This window comes from Physeter macrocephalus, chromosome 7 (assembly GCF_002837175.3).
Source record: "Physeter macrocephalus isolate SW-GA chromosome 7, ASM283717v5, whole genome shotgun sequence".
Taxonomy (NCBI): domain Eukaryota; kingdom Metazoa; phylum Chordata; class Mammalia; order Artiodactyla; family Physeteridae; genus Physeter; species Physeter macrocephalus.
Genome location: NC_041220.1, coordinates 29,965,215 through 29,983,833, shown reverse-complemented (window position 1 = coordinate 29,983,833; position 18,619 = coordinate 29,965,215). Strand labels below are relative to the sequence as shown.

General features: G+C 40.2%; 1 protein-coding gene across 8 annotated transcripts in view; it reads right to left on the bottom strand.

The window, feature by feature from the left end:
• The window catches only part of ARHGAP10 (Rho GTPase activating protein 10), a 337,918-nt gene that overhangs the window by 109,376 nt on the left and 209,923 nt on the right, over positions 1-18,619 (bottom strand). For 7 of the 8 annotated variants that reach the window (XR_008617779.1, XM_028491748.2, XM_028491747.2 and 4 more), the window contains 2 exons: positions 7,329-7,403; positions 97-184 (listed from right to left, as the gene is read on the bottom strand). Coding sequence is in view for 7 of the 8 variants with exons in the window: in XM_028491748.2 (XP_028347549.1) it covers positions 97-184; positions 7,329-7,403 (163 nt within the window). In the remaining variant the exon portion in view is untranslated. The remainder of the gene's footprint in view (positions 1-96; positions 185-7,328; positions 7,404-18,619) is intronic. The other variant, XM_055085916.1, reaches the window with a different exon arrangement.

The following is an 18,619-nucleotide window of genomic DNA, read 5'->3' as shown; positions in this document are numbered from 1 at the left end:
GGGAGGCCCGCATACCACAAAAAAAAAAAAAAAAAAAAAAAAAAAAACATCCAAACAGTCTGCTCTTGCCCCGCCCCGCTACCAAGAGGAGCTCACCTCAAATACTGTTTCAGGGCGCTCGTTATTGTCTTCACTTCCCAATCTATAGAATTCTCCAGGTCCACCTCATTGCAGGTTTTCACATCTGGTGAGCAGGCAAGGAAGAAAAAAATAATTCAAACCTTGACCAAATGGCTCATTTTTAAACAGCCAAACCACAAATATTGAATTCTGTGGTTTCCTATAAAAACATTACATATAATTTCTTATCATATTATAAGCCATATTCTTTTATCAGACATTTCTAGCACTTCAGAAAATCTGTAGTGAAGATCGAAGTAAAAGGATAAGGGTTGGGCTGGGAGTAGGGGAGAAATGGACAGAGCATTTAAATATTCACAACTGCAAAGCATGTACAGCTATTATTATTACTACTACTACTATTATTATAAGGTACTACTCAGTAGCCATGGCTTACAGCATGTGGCATTTTGCAGTGTCTATATATTTGAACTTGTTTCAGATGGCATGACTGCTATCACACTGTGTTATGACAGGGGAAACAGGCAGTACCCTTAATGGCAATATTCCTATTAGAAGAACAAGAAGTCAGTGGGGGAAAAGGATGCTAAGTCTGGTCCCACACTTCTAAGGTTCATACGCATCATATTATCTTCCTGAAGACTAATACATGATCAACCAAAACAGAAATGACACATAAACTTAAAAAGTCTTTCATGGGTAATCTTTCACATTAACGTTACGATCTATACGCTCATCCAAGAAATATTTACTAGAAGCCTCTATGTAACATTTCTGACATTCACTCTAAATTAGTTTTCTTTGTCCTAAAAGTACATTAATGATGCATTTCTTACAAATGCCCTTTCAAATATCTAGTAAACTCTAAAGAAGATCTAAAACAGGCGCTAAAAAAAAAAAGAAGAAGGAGAGTTGAAGGAGGAGGAGGAGGAGGGCAGCGCAATCAATTCTGAAAAGGAAAAAGTCAACCCTGGTTGAAATAAAAGGAAAGGATGGTGGGAAAGGCAAGCATTCTGAGTGTGGTGGCATCTCCGAGCCTTGTAAGGCTGGGCTACTGCACTGGGCTGTGACCTGGCAGCAGGGAGGAGAGTGCAGCAAGGGACACACACCTGGGCTTCAATCCCGCCTCAACCCTGACCAGCCTCACCATCCCAACAAGTCAGTTCCAAACCTCTCTGAACTTCAGCTCTTCAAGTGCACGACGGAGATAACGTTACCGCTCTCGTGGAACTACTGAGAGCATCAAAGCAAATCAGGAATGTATGCAGATTTCCATAAATCATCAAATGAGTAGGTAATTACCACAGCTGAGTCACCAAAAGTATAAGTGTTCAGTGGTGGTACCTACCCATGGGAGGGAGCGGGAAATGGCTTATGATGAAAGACATCAAACAATCAACAGAAACTGGAGTGAGTTTCTATGCTCCAATCACACAAAGGAGAAAATAAGAGATTTGTGGAAAACACTTATTTCTCCCTGACTCCAGAATGATGTTTCAACTAAGACCCCCCCCCCAAAAAAACTAGTCGTTTCAGGTATTTTTTCCTCCCTTACGCTGTATTTGTCTATATACGGAAGGAAACTTGTTAGTATACCTTTCTTTTTTTTTTTTTTTTTTTTTTTGTGGTACGCGGGCCTCTCACTGCGGCGGCCCCTCCCGTTGCAGAGCACAGGCTCGGGACGCGCAGGCCCAGCGGCCACGGCTCACGGGCCCAGCCGCTCCGCGGCACGCGGGATCCTCCCAGACCGGGGCACGAACCCGCGCTCCCTGCATCGGCAGGCGGACTCCCAACCACTGCGCCACCAGGGAAGCCCTGCCCTTTTCAAACTAAAGTTCAAAAAGAAAATCCTGTCCAAATGGGACCACCACGTTAAGTCATGCATGCCACTTTAAAAGTTTGAGGCTTCGGCATGGGAAAGGATGGGTGACAATGCAATGTTATTTCTCAAACTTTTTGAAAATAAAGTCAAACAGGAAGTGATGGTTATTTCACAGCCATAACATCAGATACATGAAGCCGATTACTCAAAAGTCTGGAAACTTTTCAAAGCACTTCAACAGCTCTTGATTACAGCAACTGACAGCAATATGCAATAAACTACAACAATGGCAATTGACACTGATTACATTTTGATCGGTTCCTACAATTCAGAACTCATTTGTTACTGAGTTTGTCAGACAAGCCACAGATACATTCAAGAAATCAAATTAAGCACCCTGATTAAAGGTGCAATCGTTTATAACTAGGACTAAATAATTCTGTTCTAAAGGCTTTGCCAACCAATTACTGCAGTAACTGAATATTCTCTCTCTCATTAAGTCAATTATTTAAATCTCATACAAGTCAGATAACATTTTCAATCAACTTGCTACCAGCAAATCACCATTTTAAAATCCAGGAGGCTTCTAAAGGAAATCTTTTATTTTCAGCTTTTGACCAAATGATCATTCTATATTTTGAGAACCATAGTCCTTCTATGAAAAAATAAACCACCCTTTGAATTCATGGAATAAAAAGGAGCTGTCACACGAGAAGCCAATGACTACATAATGTCTATGGTATTAATCCTCTATTAAATTTTCACTGTTTTCAAATAACTCAATCATCCCTAGCAGCTCTTAACAATCCGTGGATGCACTGGGACTAGGTAAATTGGTTAATAACTTATTTGGGATTCAAACTTAAAAATGCATTTAGAGTGTTCAATCAGAATATATGTTCTACTATAAATAAGGTAGAAATTCTGTTTCCTTTCTGGCCAAGGAACACTACACCTCGTGGATTAGGTTAAAACCTAAACTAATGAACAGAGATACAAATAGTTGACTTTTTATTTGTGTAAATGCTTCATAATTCTATAACCAGTGGTCATTTTTTGAAACCGGAAACTTTCAGCCCAGCCCAAAGTGCTGGCACCCTCCTCGACACCGACTTGGGTCCCAGTCTAAAGTACTTGAAGACGCCCAGTGATTGAATGAGTTTGGAGAATATTCTTTATAATCCAAAATCAGAATCTTTTTCAGCTACATTAGTTTACTTTTTCCCTCAATCTTTGTGAAAAGTCCTACAAACAAAGTAAACATGGTAATATGTTTACAGTAAAACTCCTCTAAATTAGTCTGATTTCTGGCTTTCTATGGTTCTCTGTCTTAAAATAAATAAAATCGGGCTTCCCTGGTGGCGCAGTGGTTGAGAGCCCGCCTGCCGATGCAGGGGACACGGGTTCGTGCCCCGGTCCGGGAAGATCCCACAGGCCGCGGAGCGGCTGGGCCCGTGAGCCATGGCCGCTGAGCCTGTGCATCCGGAGCCTGTGCTCCGCAACGGGAGAGGCCACAACACTGAGAGGCCCGCGTACCACAAAAAAAATAAAAATAAAAATAAATAAATAAATAAAATCATCCAGCTGTTTTTACAAATTAAATTTAGAAACAAACAGAAAATTCACCAGCACACACAAGCTACCACCACATTTTCCCAGCACTTTCCCTTCCCTCGATGCAGGGGACACGGGTTCGTGCCCCGGTCCGGGAAGATCCCACAGGCCGCGGAGCGGCTGGGCCCGTGAGCCATGGCCGCTGAGCCTGTGCATCCGGAGCCTGTGCTCCGCAACGGGAGAGGCCACAACACTGAGAGGCCCGCGTACCACAAAAAAAATAAAAATAAAAATAAATAAATAAATAAATAAATAAAATCATCCAGCTGTTTTTACAAATTAAATTGAGAAACAAACAGAAAATTCACCAGCACACACAAGCTACCACCACATTTTCCCAGCACTTTCCCTTCCCTGCTCTGATGCTTTCATTCCAAAGAAGAAGGAAGAACACAGGACAATTCTAACTCAGCTGAGTTCCAACTTACAATCGCGATAATTCATCTGTTACATTTTCACCCCACTTTACTAAAAAACCATGACTCACCCAAGGACACCTCATTTGCTATTTCTCCCTGCCTTCCCCACCTGCTTCAAGTTTCTAATTTAAAAAAAAAAAAAAAAAAAACTTCTACCAGACTATGTGTGCCCTCACTGGGGCATGTTCTTGTGGAACCTTAAGAAACTTGGTCCAAGGGAAAGCTAGGAGGCTGTTGGAAAATCCAGCAGACCGCTACTTTCTGCCCCCGGGATGGAAGATGACCAAGAAGGCAAACAACTCTCATCACCAGGGAAGGAAGGCAGCTGCCCACTCCTTTACCTGACCTGGAGAAGTACACATGGTGGTCAGCTGCCATTAGTACTTCATGTGTGGCGGAGAGAAGAAAGGGGCAGGGGAGGAAGGGGGAACGAGAAAAAGGAATGGGGGAGGGGAAGAAGAATAGGAAGGGGAGGGGAAGAATAGGAAGGGGGAGGGGAAGAAGAATAGGAAGGGGGAGGGGAAGAAGAATAGGAAGGGGGAGGGGAAGAACAGAGAGAAATATTTTTCTCTATTGTAATTTTAAATGTGAAGGTCGTGAAAACACACCCAATAGAGACACAAGTGAAGAAAACATGCAAGATATTAAGCATGCATCCTTCTTTTAGAAATCGCCACAAACTTTTACACAGGAGTATTTAAAGAATGCTGAAAATATTTTAAATACAAAAATATTTTATGTAAAAATGGCAATAAAGGAAAAATAATAGCAAAGTAAGTGATTAGCTCTCAAGAACTAAAGAGAACCAAAGTAAACAGAAGTTCCTGTCAAAAAAATATAAAACGACTTGGAACTTTATCTCAGATTTTTAAAAAGTTAGGTTACTTTTCATTTCTGCAAAGAAAAATGCATTCCAAACAAAAAGTACTTTGAAAAAATTCAAATTTGAAATAAACGTCATCTGGAGGAATCGAAATTTTAAAAAATAACTGCCTAAAAATGTTAAAACGTGGTAAATCTGGGGAAGGGGTATTATGGGAGTCTATTGTACTATTTACTTGCAATTTTTCTGCAGGCTAGAGATTATTTCAAAATAAAAAATTTTGGTTTTTAAAAGTAAATAAATAAATAAAAATAACTCCTAGTACCACAAATGGGCAAAACTATCAGAATTAATTATCTACTGGAGGGAAAAAAATAGAGTGGTACAAAAGAGCAAAATTAAAAATCTGGCAGACTCACCCAATTTTTTTCTCTTAAACATATATAACTTCGAAACAATGTAGAGAGGTTGGGAAATGTAGAAAATGAATATCTACAGGACAGCGTGTACACAACTATTCAGAAACTCAAATTCTCTTTTTGGAAGAGGTATAAATTAGTTCAATTTGAACACTTGCTGAATCAGGAAGAAAGGAAAGAAACCTCTTAAGGTAATCTTAAATTCATTAGGAAAGAGTGAATAAATCTCTTTCGTTAAGAGCTGAAGTTTGAGTTGGTAACATAAAGTAACAAGAAAATGATATTAATGCTAATAAAAATCCAAAGTTTGTGACTGACCATCTTAAATTCATACTAGGAATTACTTAGAGATGAAGTAAAATTAATTTATCCTGTGCCGTTCCCTTAAATGCATTACTTAATAAGAAAACAGTAAGTATCTTTCCCTTGTGTCAATTCTCTAATTTCCTCTGATTGCAGAATGATATTACTGAAAACACAGCATTTCTTTTTGCCAGAAGCTTAAATGAGGTTGTGTCATGCTTGTGTCCTGGACTTCTCTAGGCTGAGCCCCACGGAAAGTGAAAACAGTTTTCCAGGTCATGAATTCTGAGGGTTTAGATATTTTAAACACCTTGCAAGTTCAGAACTGTCTTGGGACATTTCCCATGAGCAGAGGAAAGTACCACCCAAGTCCAGGGATGCTGATGATCATATGGTTTTTATGAGTTTAAGAACAAATTCGGAGACAGCTTAACACCCCAGGGTGACCACAGGAACACCTGCTTGTTTGAGCTGCCCTTGAACATGAATGAAAAGATAATAAAATAAAGCTAGGGTCCTTATAACCAATTCACTGCCAAGTGTGCCTTTCAGCCAAATCTCCCTTTCTGATACCAACAGAGTCTTCCAGTTCTAATCACCATAACACCATCTTGGAAATGAGAGAAGTGTTTCTAATTTTAAAATTAACTAAAAGCAGATGCTGTCGTCCCATTAAACTCTGCCAGCTGCTACTGAACCACTGGCAACCTGAGTCTATTTAATTTGGAGCCCACTAATGGTAAAAAGGAAAATCTGACTGCCAAAATTGCATACCCAAGTTAAACCAGAGAGGCAGAAAATGAAAACAACTCATGAAAGCGAATGTATTCTAATAAGGCTCTCCAAGTCATGACGAGGCATTTTTCCTGTGGTTAATAAGCTAAGAAAAGAGTTGTTGCTTATTAAATCCTGAATTCAAACGCAGCCAAACAAGCAACGCTATCCGTAACATCCCGGCTGATTTTATTCATCTCGGTTTATGCTTGCTCAAAGTAAGTCTTTGCAACAATGCTTTAAGATGCAGACGGGTTTAAATGCATTGACAGAATACCTGAGGGTATTCTGTTAATATTGATTAATTAAAGTGAGAAATCAAATAAATTAATATTTAGCAAGGTCATAATGACAGATCGGTTTGACACACAGGCCCTCAAGCCTGATGAGTTAACTTCACCCCCCAAGGAGGCAGCCTGCTTTGGGGTCATGGGGGGTGGAGAAGCAGGGCCTCTTACAGGTGGCACTGAGCTGACAGCAGAGAGTAATGTAAAAGCGCTTTGTCATTCACATAACGTCTGGGGTAATGAAATGAATTCACTTTCTGGCTTCCTCTTGTCTGCTATGCCAAAGAACACTGTGTTATCAGCACAGATGGAGCAGGCATGGTTCTGGAGAACAGCCTGGTGCAAACTACAAACAAGCCACTGTGCATACCAATGAATCCCTGAGAATCAGACCCTTGCTGTTGAGTGACAGTTGTGGAAGCTCCAGAAAAATGAGCGAGTCCCAGTGGTCTTGTGCAACCAAATGTACTGTCAAGACTTTGGACGGGCAATTTGGAAGCCACGCCAATCACAGAGGCCTGGCTGCCACTCCCTTGGGAGAAGCAAGCAGGAGAAGACATTCACCCATGAGCTGCCTTCTTTTCTTTCTCCATTTCTTAGTAAGGGGGACCTGAGCAAACACTAACCGACTTCTCTGAGCCAACTGTCTCTGCTCAGGAGAAAAGGACTCCAAGACAGCAGAAGAAAAGAATGGATTCCCAAGTTACGTTACTATGAAACACTGAGTTGCAAAGACAACAAACATAAACAAACAATGCATGGAAAATGATTAGAAAAGAGGCATACCCATCAACATACTCAGAAGTCTCTGGACCTTTGAACTCACCCCCACAACTCTGTACAATCCTTGGTCGTTTATACCTATTGGAAGAGACGAAATGTTAGCAAATACGAGACAGTCAAATCTGAAAAGCTGTCAACAAACAGTGGCACTCAGAATCCTTGCTAACGCACATTAGCAGCATTCCTGCTGCCTATAAAAACAATGTTTGGGGCTTCCCTGGTGGCACAGTGGTTGAGAGTCCGCCTGCCGATGCAGGGGACACGGGTTCGTGCCCCGGTCCGGGAGGATCCCACATGCCGCGGAGCGGCTGGGCCCGTGAGCCATGGCCGCTGAGCCTGCGCGTCCGGAGCCTGTGCTCCGCCACAGGAGAGGCCACAGCAGTGAGAGGCCCGCGTACCGCAAAAAAAAACACAAAAAACCAACAAAAAGAAGAAAAAAGTAAAGCAAAACTTGTTTTGTTTGGGGTATTTTTAAGAGCCATTACATGCACTGCCCAGTGAGAAGCACTAAGGTTCCAAACGAGGATCAGAGAGGCTGTTCCACTGTGCTGCCTTTTCCTTCTTTCTCCTTACCCAGTTTCAAGCTTCTGAAATGTCCTATTCGTCTGTTATTTGCTGAATTGTGTCCCCCAAAATTCATATGTTGAAGTCCTAACACCCAGTATCTCAGAATGTGACTGTTTCTGGAACTAAGGTCTTTAAAAGAAGTGGTTAAGTTAAAACAAGGTCATGAGGGTGGGCCCTAATCCAATATGACTGGTATCCTTATAAGCAGAGATCAGGCCACAGATGCAAACAGAAGGAAGACAGTGTGAAAACACAGGGAGAAGATGGCCATCCACAAGCCATGGAGAGGGGCCCTCAGAAGAAACCAGCCCTGCTGACGCCCTGTCTCGGATCTCTAGCCCCGAGAACTCTGCAAAAATAAACTTCTGTTGCTTACGCCACCCAGTCTGTGGTACTTGATTATGGCAGCTCCAGCAAACAGACACACCTTCTCTCTAGATTGTCTCTAGAGAGCTCAAAGGACCCGAAGAGCAAAGGCTGGCCCTTCGGCCTACACAAGACTATTCAGAAGGCTCAGGAATCAAAGTAGCAGAGAGGCACCTTCATGATGAGAAACACTGACTCCAAGAGCAGAGAAAAACGCAGGTCAGCCCTGCCAGGAGTTGGGAAAAAAAGAAACTGTCAAGAAACACAAAAATCAGAGCTTGAGCCTGCTGGAGGAGAAAAGACCAGCCAGAGCTCACTCCTTCTGTCTCCTACAGGCTAGAAGACCACGTCCAGAGAATTTTAAATACCAGAGGATTTTTTTCAATACCACTCTATTTAAGAAACCTAAAATAGTGGCCTCAAAGCCAGAAGCCAAAAGAGCAAGTCATATTCTGCAAACAAACGTGCCCTATGAGAAGTGCCCGACATACAAAGAGAAATGAAATAAGAATGTTACTTCAGCAATAATCATCACTCTGTGCTGGTAATTACTATCAGATAATAGATCAAGTTCAAATTCATCAACCCGAGAGAAGGAGAGTTAATTGCTAATGCATAATGAAAGGTACAAGGGGGAACTAATGCTACTCAACACAGTTTTTCCTTTTTTAACATGAAATTTAAATAAACCTCCTATAAAAGCAGCTTGGAAACGGCACATAGAACACATACACTCAAGTCACATAGGATTTACTGTTTCTTGTTACATTATCCTTAAAAGCTCTGGACTAAGGACTTGGGACAAATTTTACATCTATGAACACACACATGACATACAAAAGACATCAAATAAATAGATTTGAAGAAAATAAACCAATCAATATGCCAAGTCATATTCATCAAATACATGGCAGGTGTGATTCTAGTTGCCCAAGAATCGACAGTGAGCAAGATGAAGTCCCATCCAGACCTTCAAATCAGAAAAAAATCCCACCTTTTCTGTCAACCACCCACAGTGATATTCCCTTTTATGAAAATTTTTATCTGTTTTGAACTTATATATTCTTTTTTCACCATTTTTTCTATTGAAGTATAGTTAACTTACAATGTTGGGTTAGTTTCAACCGTACGGCAAACTGATTCAGCTATACATATCTGTGTGAGTATATATGTGTCTATATATATTCTTTTTCAGATTCTTTTCCATTATAGGTTATTACAAGATATTGACAATAGTTCGCTGTGCTCCACAGTAGGTCCTTATTGTTTACCTAATTTATATACAGCAGTGTGTATCTGTTAATCCCAGACTCCTAATGTATCTCCCCCACCACCGCCACTATCCCCTTTGGTAACCGTAAGTTTGTTTCTATGTCTATGAGTCTGTTTCTGTTTTTGTAAATAACTTCATTTGTATCATATTTTAGATTCCACATATAAGTGATATTGTATGATACCCGTCTTTGTCTGACTTGCTTCATTTAGTATGATAATCTCTAGGTCTATCCGTGTTGCTGTAAATGGCATTATTTCATTCTTCTTTATGTCTGAGTAACAGTCCATTGTATATATATGTGTGTGTATATATATATATATATATATATATATACACACCACATCTTCTTTATCCACTCATCTGTCGATGACATTTAGATTGCTTCCATGTCTTGGCTACTATAAACAGTGCTGCTATGAACCTTGGGGTGCAGGCATCTTTTTGAGTTAGAGTCTTTGTCTTTTCCAGATATATGCCTGGGAGTGGGATTGCAGGATCATATAGCAGCTCTATTTTTAGTTTTTTTAAGGAAACTCCATCCTGTTTCCATAGTGGGTGTACCAATTTACATTCCCACCAACAATGTAGGAGGGTTCCTTTTTCTCCACACCCTCTGATATTCCCTTTTTCTGAACGTGACTCGTAATTATTTTCTTTTAACACCCAATCACATTTTAAAACAAGCCCACGTTCTGCTATTCACGTTGCCAAAATCAAAAATCTGAATGCCTGACCTGACATCAGGTTATTTAGGTCTGTATTTTTCCCCACTCAGCATGAATATTCACATGTCACTATGTTAAAAATAGTTTCCACACCAAACATGTCTGAAGACGTTAACTATGGGACAGTATATGTCCCATACTGCCTTTGCGCAAACACGTCCACCTCAGAACTTGCAGATTAAGAATTGCGGACTCTGAGACTTCCCTGGTGGTCCAGTGGTAAAGAATCCACCATCCAGTGCAGGAGATGTGGGTCCGATCCCTGGTGAGGGAACTAAGATCCCACATGCCGCGTGACAGCTAACTAAGCTCACGCGCCACAACTACTGAGCTTGCGTGCCTCAACAAGAGAGCCCGCGTGACACAACCAAGACCCGACGCAGCCAAAAAAAATTAAAAATAAAGATAAATAAATTGTTAAAGAAAAAAAGAATTTTGGACCTGTGTTCTTCCTTTTCTCCCCAAATACATAGAGATATTACCTGGAAAGATATGAGGTTAACTTTGATTTGGGCTTTTTTCGTTTGTTTATTTTTAATAGCTTTCACGGTGCCTTGCACAGAATAGTTGAGTACAGTATAGGTATAGCTAGGTTGATTTGACTTGAAATTATTTTAGAACTACAGATACAGATTGAACTTGGCCCAAACCAGACATTACACTTAGGAACTAAAAACTTAAATATCCAAGGTATTAATAAACAAAACGAAAAGACAACCCTCCGAATGGGAGAAAATATTTTCAAATGAAGCAAGTGACAAGGGATTAATCTCTAAAGCATACAAACAGCTCATGCAGCTCAATATCAAAACAACAAACAATCTAATCAAAAAATGGGCAGAAGCTCTAGACATTTCTCCAAAGAAGACATACAGATGGCTAAAAGCACATGAAAAGATGCTCAACATCACTAATTATTAGAAAAATGCAAATCAAAACTACAGTGAGGTATCACCTCACACCAGTCAGAATGGCCAACATCAAAAAAATCTACAAACAGTAAATTCTGGAGAGGGTGTGGAGAAGAGGGAACCCTCCTACACTGTTGGTGGGCATGTAAACTGGTACAGCTGCGATGGAGAACAGTATGGAGGTTCCTGAAAAAACTAAAAATAGAGCTACCATATGATCCAGCAACCCCACTCCTGGGCATATATCCAGAGAAAACCATAATTTGAAAAGATACGTGCACCCCAATGTTCAATGCGGCACTATTTACAATAGCCAGGACATGGAAGCAACCTAAGTGTCCAGTGACAGGACAGACGAATGGATAAAGATGTAGTAATATGTACAATGGAATATTACTCAGCCATAAAAAAAGAATAAAATAATGCCATTTGCAGCAACATGGATGGACCTAGAGACAGTCATAATGAGTGAAGTAAGTCAAACAGAGAATGATAACTACCATATGATATCACTTATATGTGGAATCTAAAAAAAGGGTACAAATGAACTTATCTACAAAACAGAAATAGAGTTACAGATGTAGAAAACAAACTATGGTTACCAGTGGGTAAGGTGGGGGGGAGGGGGATAAATTGGAAGATTGGGACTGACATATACACACTATTACATATAAAATAGATAACTAATAAGGACCTGCTGCAGAGCACAGGGAGGTCTACTCGATACTCTATAATGGCCTATATGGGAAAAGAACCTAAAAAAGAGTGGCTAAATTTATAACTGAATCACTTTGCTGTACACCTGAAACTAACACAGCATTATAAATCAACCATACTCCCCTAAAACATTTTTTTAAAAATCCAAGGTATTAAAACTTTTTTGGCATATCAAAGCTTACTGACAGGTATCATTACCACAATACTTTCTAACTTTTAACAAAAAACCATAATCGGGTCAAAGTGTTTATAGGCCCAAGGATTCTTTTTTTCTTTTAATTTATAAGATTGGTTCTGATCGGTAGTAAAGGCAAGGTAAGTGCTCTCAAGTTCACTGACAAGCAGCTGATGACAGCTGTCCCTGGGCAAAGCGGCCAAGGTGAAATCAAACGTGCCTTCCTTCCCACCACCTGCCTCCTCCAATCTCACACAGTGCTATAACTAAGCACTGCCCACATCTTCCTTGAGGAGAGGGGCAAGAAGTAGGAATGAGTCAGGTTCCCTCATCATCTCTGCCTCACTGTTTCCTTCTCCAAACCCAAATGATGCTACCAGACCCAGAGGTCCGTTCAGCTCCAGAAAACAGCCGCCTGGAACTCAGGAACCCCAGTGGGCAACCAGAGGTCCTTTTAGGTGGGCTGGGGAATCAAAAGAGAAAAGAAGATACTTTGAGACAATAAAAAAAAAATTACAAGCAAAAGGAAAAATAAAAGTTTTAGAGCATTGATAAGTTCCATTAAACAACAGAGATGGAGGCAAAGGTTGAAGGGACTCAACTGACAAGTCAATGAAGTGAGTAAGAAGAAAACACAGTGCCATTTGGGGTTAAGGAAGCAGAAGAGAGAAGACAGGTAATTAAAACTCTCACACAGGAAAGGCAAACAGGGAGAAGAAGAATATAAAATGAAAGGAAGGAGAAGTTGGAAAGAAGTGAGAAGGTAACAGGCTAGAAATTATATCACACTTAATTTCCTGTTAATTTCATAAAAAGTATTGAGGACTTACTATATTTTAGGCACTGAGGTAGAATAAAGTGAACACATAGGGTAAAATTAAAAAGAGAATTAAAATGAAAACAGAGAACAACTTGGGACTAACCCAGCCAGAAAGTCTTTTGTTTAGGAAAGAACATTTTTGGCTTCAGGAGCAGATTCTGCGCCTGAGAGCACATGGTATACATTTAACAAAGAAAGTGAATAAACTAATAAATAAACTGAATCAGTAATTGATAAGTTGATGATTGGTTAGTAAAGAGATGTGGAAAGAAAATGAAGAGACAAAAAAGATTATTTATAACTACAAAAAATACTACAACATTGTAAAACAACTATACTCCAATATGAAATTTTTTTTTTTTTTTTTTTTGCGGTACGCGGGCCTCTCACCGCTGTGGCCTCTCCCGTTGCGGAGCACAGGCTCCCGACGCGCAGGCTAAGCGGCCATGGCTCACGGGCCCAGCCGCTCCGCGGCATGAACCCATCTCCCCTGCATCGGCAGGCTGACTCTCAACCACTGCGCCACCAGGGAAGCCCCGAAATTTTTTTAAAATGTTTTATGTTTTAAAAAGAAAAAAATAGATATAACAGTATAAAAAAGTAAGCCTCAAACTGGAACATCAACACTTTGGACGGTAACAGGCACAAGATTATTGCCCAAAACTTTCCAGGTGTATGATTCTACAGAATAAATGATCAGATTCCAGGGGTCTATAAACTAACATTCACTCAGTTCTCATCTAGTAACCAGCAAAGTGCTTGGTGTGAACTGAGATATTTGATCAATATTTGCAGAGGAAGTGAAATGTTTATTTGCAATTGTGCATGTTGACAACAGGGGTGAAAGATCATTAATGTTCATGTTCACATTCACATCAAAAGTCTGCAATGTGTCATTATTAATGAGGCACATGTGCATATACAAACATGGACATGCAAAAGTACAAATAACGGTTTACACATCTCACCGGCACTGCAAAGACAAACTCCCCTGTTGGCTATGTAATGAACAAATAGAAATATTCATGCATGTATGTGTGTGTATAATAATTTTAAATATGTTTGATAATTATATATCTTGAAAGATTCTTGAAAATAAAAGGGAAACAGTATCATATGTAAAATGATTAGGAAAAATTTGTGAGGAAATACCTAGCAACAAGGCTCAAGAATGCTATGCTGTATCGCTAATGATTAGAGAAATGCAAATCAACACACAATGGGGCATCACCTCACACCAGTCAGAATGGCCATCATCCACAAGTCTACAAATAAGAAATGCTGAAGAGGGTGTAGAGAACAAGGAACCCTCCAACCCTATTGGTGGGAATGTAAATTGGTGTACCCAAGGGCTTCCCTGGTGGCGCAGTGGTTGAGAGTCCGCCTGCCGATGCAGGGGACGCGGGTTCGTGTCCCGGTCCGGGAAGATCCCACGTGCCGCGGAGCGGCTGGGCCCGTGAGCCATGGCCGCTGAGCCTGCGCGGAGAGGCCACAACAGTGAGAGGCCCGCGTACCGCAAAAAATTGGTGCACCCACTATGGAGAACAGTATGGAGGTTTCTTAAAAAACTCGAGTTGCCATATGATCCAGCAATCCCACTCCTGGGTATATATTGGAGAAAACTCTAATTCGAAAAGATACGTGCATCCCAATGTCCACGGCAGCACTATTTACAATAGCCAAGACATGGAAGCAGCCTAAATGTCCATCAACAGATGAATGGACGAAGAAGATGTGTTATACACACATATACACACACAATGGAGTATTACTCAGACATAAAAAGGAATGAAATAATGCCATTTGCAGCAACATGGATGGAGCTAGAGATTATCATACTAAGTGAAGTCAGAGAAAAATATCATATGATATTGCTTATATGTGGAATCTTTAAAAATGATGCAAATTAACTTATTTACAAAACAGAAATAGACTCAGAAACATGGAAAATAAACTTTAGGTTACCGAACGAGAAAGTGAGGGGGGAGGGATAAATTAGGAGTTTGAGATTAACATATACACGCTACAATATATAAAACAGATAAGCAACAAGGACCTACTGTATAGCACAGGGAACTATATTCAATATCTTGTAATAACCTATAATGGAAAAGAATCTGAAAAATAACATATATATTATATACATATATATAAAACTAAATCACTTTGCTGTACACCTGAAACTAACACAACATTGTAGATCAACTATACTTCAATTTTTTTAATAAAGAAAGAGATACTATAAAAGTCACTCAAAGAAAAGCAATGAAGAGACTCATGAATATTGTTTCAGGTCATAGGTGAATTACAAAAACTTGGTAATGCGTTCCTTACATACATTTATAACTAACCCTCAATAAGCACTATGCTTATATGTCTGTGTAAGTATAGTAAACACTTTCCAGTCCACCCACTACACTGAGTTACATAAAAATAAACAGGTTCATACACAAAGATACCCTTCCAAGATACACGGTGATACATAATATTTTAAGGTTCTGTCAAAAACACATGTTTATATTAAATTAGTTTTAAATATAAGCACATAGAACCAAGAATGATTTACTCTTCCATCAAAGGGACCTACCATTCAACATCATAAATTTAAGATGCTGTATGTATAAAACTGCAGAATTCTAAAGCTTTAGAAGAAGAATGTATTATTTTTAACACTTACAATGTATTAAATACTGCAAAAAGCAGTGTAAGAGACCATTTCTAAGCACTGGGACAGTTAGAAGGTTACCTATAGCTTTACAAAGACGAGAAGTTCAAAGTGATACTGAGTAACATTTTAACCTTTCTAGATCTTGGTTCCCTCATTTAAAAAAAACAACAACAACAGACAACAAATAAAAACAAAACATATCCTGGAAATAGAAATTTGTTAAGGTTATAAGATACAAACTATTACAAATTAAGCTTATGGAGATTCTGGAAGCTTCCAGCTCTCCCCTCTCCCAGTTGTTACTGGCAAGTTACTCAATCTGTCTCAACTTCTTTATCTGAAAAATGAGGTTAATGATGGAATGGGGTTGTTGTGAAAATTAAAGGAGATAATGTTTATAAAGCATTTGCATGAGCCTTACATAACAAGCACTCATGAAAATCTTTTTAACTGTAGCATAAAATCAAGATTAATATAAAAACACCTTGGCAAAATACATATAAAAGTCACCCTAACCAAGGCATGTAGTCTACAGCCCACTGTCATAAAATAAAGCATATGTTGGGAAGACAGTCAAAGTTTATTTAATACGAATGACTCATGGAAAATATAAAATTCCTGTTCACCAGTAACATTTGGAATTTCTCCCCTGGATGATAATTATTTGGGCGGCAGAGAGAAAAGCATTACAGACAGCTACTATCTTCCAGGACCCGATCTGCATTTTCCTTTCCTATGAAGTCTTGCTTCCACTTTCATGTTGACTTTCCCCTACTCGTTTCATATAAATCCATTTCTGGGCTAGGACCAAGAGCCTCCCTACCGGCAGGCACCTAGAGGAGAGGTCTCATGATTTCATTCATGTGTTCTTTTCACACCCAGACCAACCCAAGGCTGAGCTCAGAAACTTGCCAGCTTGGCACTCCCGAGGCTGGCCGTCACGTGCATGTCCTTTCCAGCAGGAGTGAGAAATACCCAAAAAAAGGACAAGGTCCAATTCCAGGTCCAAGCTAATTTCTTTGGAAGTACTGATAATTTCTGGACTCTTCAGACACATCTAGGCCTGCCTCTAAGTCTCATCCTCTCAAATCCAAGTCTCAAATATAAAGAGTGTTTGGTTTATTAAGGGCTACCTTTGTATTAGGGTCCAAATGGACTATAGTATATTCCCAGTACTCCGTGTGGCTGGCCTCATCTCCAGTTTCTAGCCAGCACAAGGGAAAGCATTTTGGCTTCAGACCAGACAACCCCTAGACTTGCTGTTACTCCTGGTACAACCACCAAGCCAGCAGGAAGGATGCCTGGAGAAGGTCAGGAGGAAGCTGCAAAATAACAGGGAGTTTCCTCTCTCACTAGAAACACTCGGGGTCCCAAACTCTCCCCAGGTGTCGGATGTCTAGCTGTCCCAGGTCTAAGAGATCTAGCTCTGACTCATGTGCCCTTCCATCTTTCCTCACAGTGTGAACCTTGGGGAGAGAAGCATCTCACAGCCTCTGGACCTTCTGGCAGAATTCAGCATCCCTATATCACCACTAAGTTGCTTGGTCACCCAACTCTTCGTCTCATGTTACTTCTATCGCCACAGAGTAATTCTAAGAATCGAAGACCAGCATTCAAACCCCAGCTCTGCCACTTTCAACCTGTCTCTTGAGCCTAATATATGCACCTAAGCCTAATAAAGAAGATATATCTGCTCAACCACCTACTGAGTTTTGTAGAGATTGGGTGAACTAGAGTACCCAAAATACTCGGAAAATGTAAACTGCCGTTTATGTGAATTTTAAACATTGTCAGATGCAGGTCCCACACTGACATTAGGTCTGCCACTGAGAGACTTTCCAGGGCGTGGCAGAGATTCTCAGCAAAGGGGACACATCTTCCTTGGGTTGATGGTACACCCTCAGGGGTCCACGATGGAGCTGGTCTGGAAAGAGGGCAGGTGTAACTTCAGAATGGCTTCATCCCAGATCGAGATGAGCACTTCAGAGAGTGATACTCAAATCTTCCCTCTCCACTCCCCTTTCCTATTATCTACAGTTTCAAACCTCCTCTGTTCCTTAAACATTTGTCTTCTGAAAAGATGCTCGACATCACTAATTATTAGAGAAATGCAAGTCAAAACTACCATAAGATATCACCTCACACTAGTCAGAATGGCCATCATCAAAAAGTCTACAAACAATAAATGCTGGAGAGGGTGTGGAGAAAAGGGAACCCTACACTGTGAGTGGGAATGTAAATTGGTGCAGCCGCTATGGAAAACACTATGGAGGTTTCTTTAAAAACTAAAAATGGAGTTACCAAATCATCCAGCAATCCCATTCTTGGGCATATATCCAGAAAAAACCATAATCCAAAGGGATACATGCACCTCAGTGTTCACTGCACCATTGTTTACATAGCCAAGACATGGAAGCAATGTAAATGTCCATCAACAGATGAATGGATAAAGAAGATGTGGTACAGGGACTTCCCTAGCAGTCCAGTGGTTAAGACTCCGAACTCCCAATGCAGGGGGCACGGGTTCGATCCCTGGTCGGGGAACTAAGGATCCCACATGCCACGCAGTGTGGCCAAAAAATTAAAAAAGAAAAGAAGAAGAAGTGGTACATATATACAATAGAATATTACTCAGCCATAAAAAAGAATGAAATAATGCCATTTGCAGCAACATGGATGGACCTAAAGATTATTATACTAAGTGAAGTAAGTCACACAGAGAAAGGCAAATATCATATATTACTCATATGTGGAATCTAATTTTTTTAAAAAGATACAAATGAACTTATTTACAAAACAGAAACAGACTTACAGTTATCGAAAACAAACTCATGGCTACCAAAGGGGAAACGGGGTCGGGGAGGGGGATAAATCAGGAGCTTGGGATGAACACACACACTACTTTATCTAAGACAGATAACCAACAAGGACCTACTGTATAGCACAGAAAACCCTACTCAATATTCTGTGATAACTTACATGAGAAAAGAATCTAAAAAAAGATGAATGCATGTATATGTATAACTGAATCACTTTGTTGTACACCTGAAATTAACACAACACTGTAAA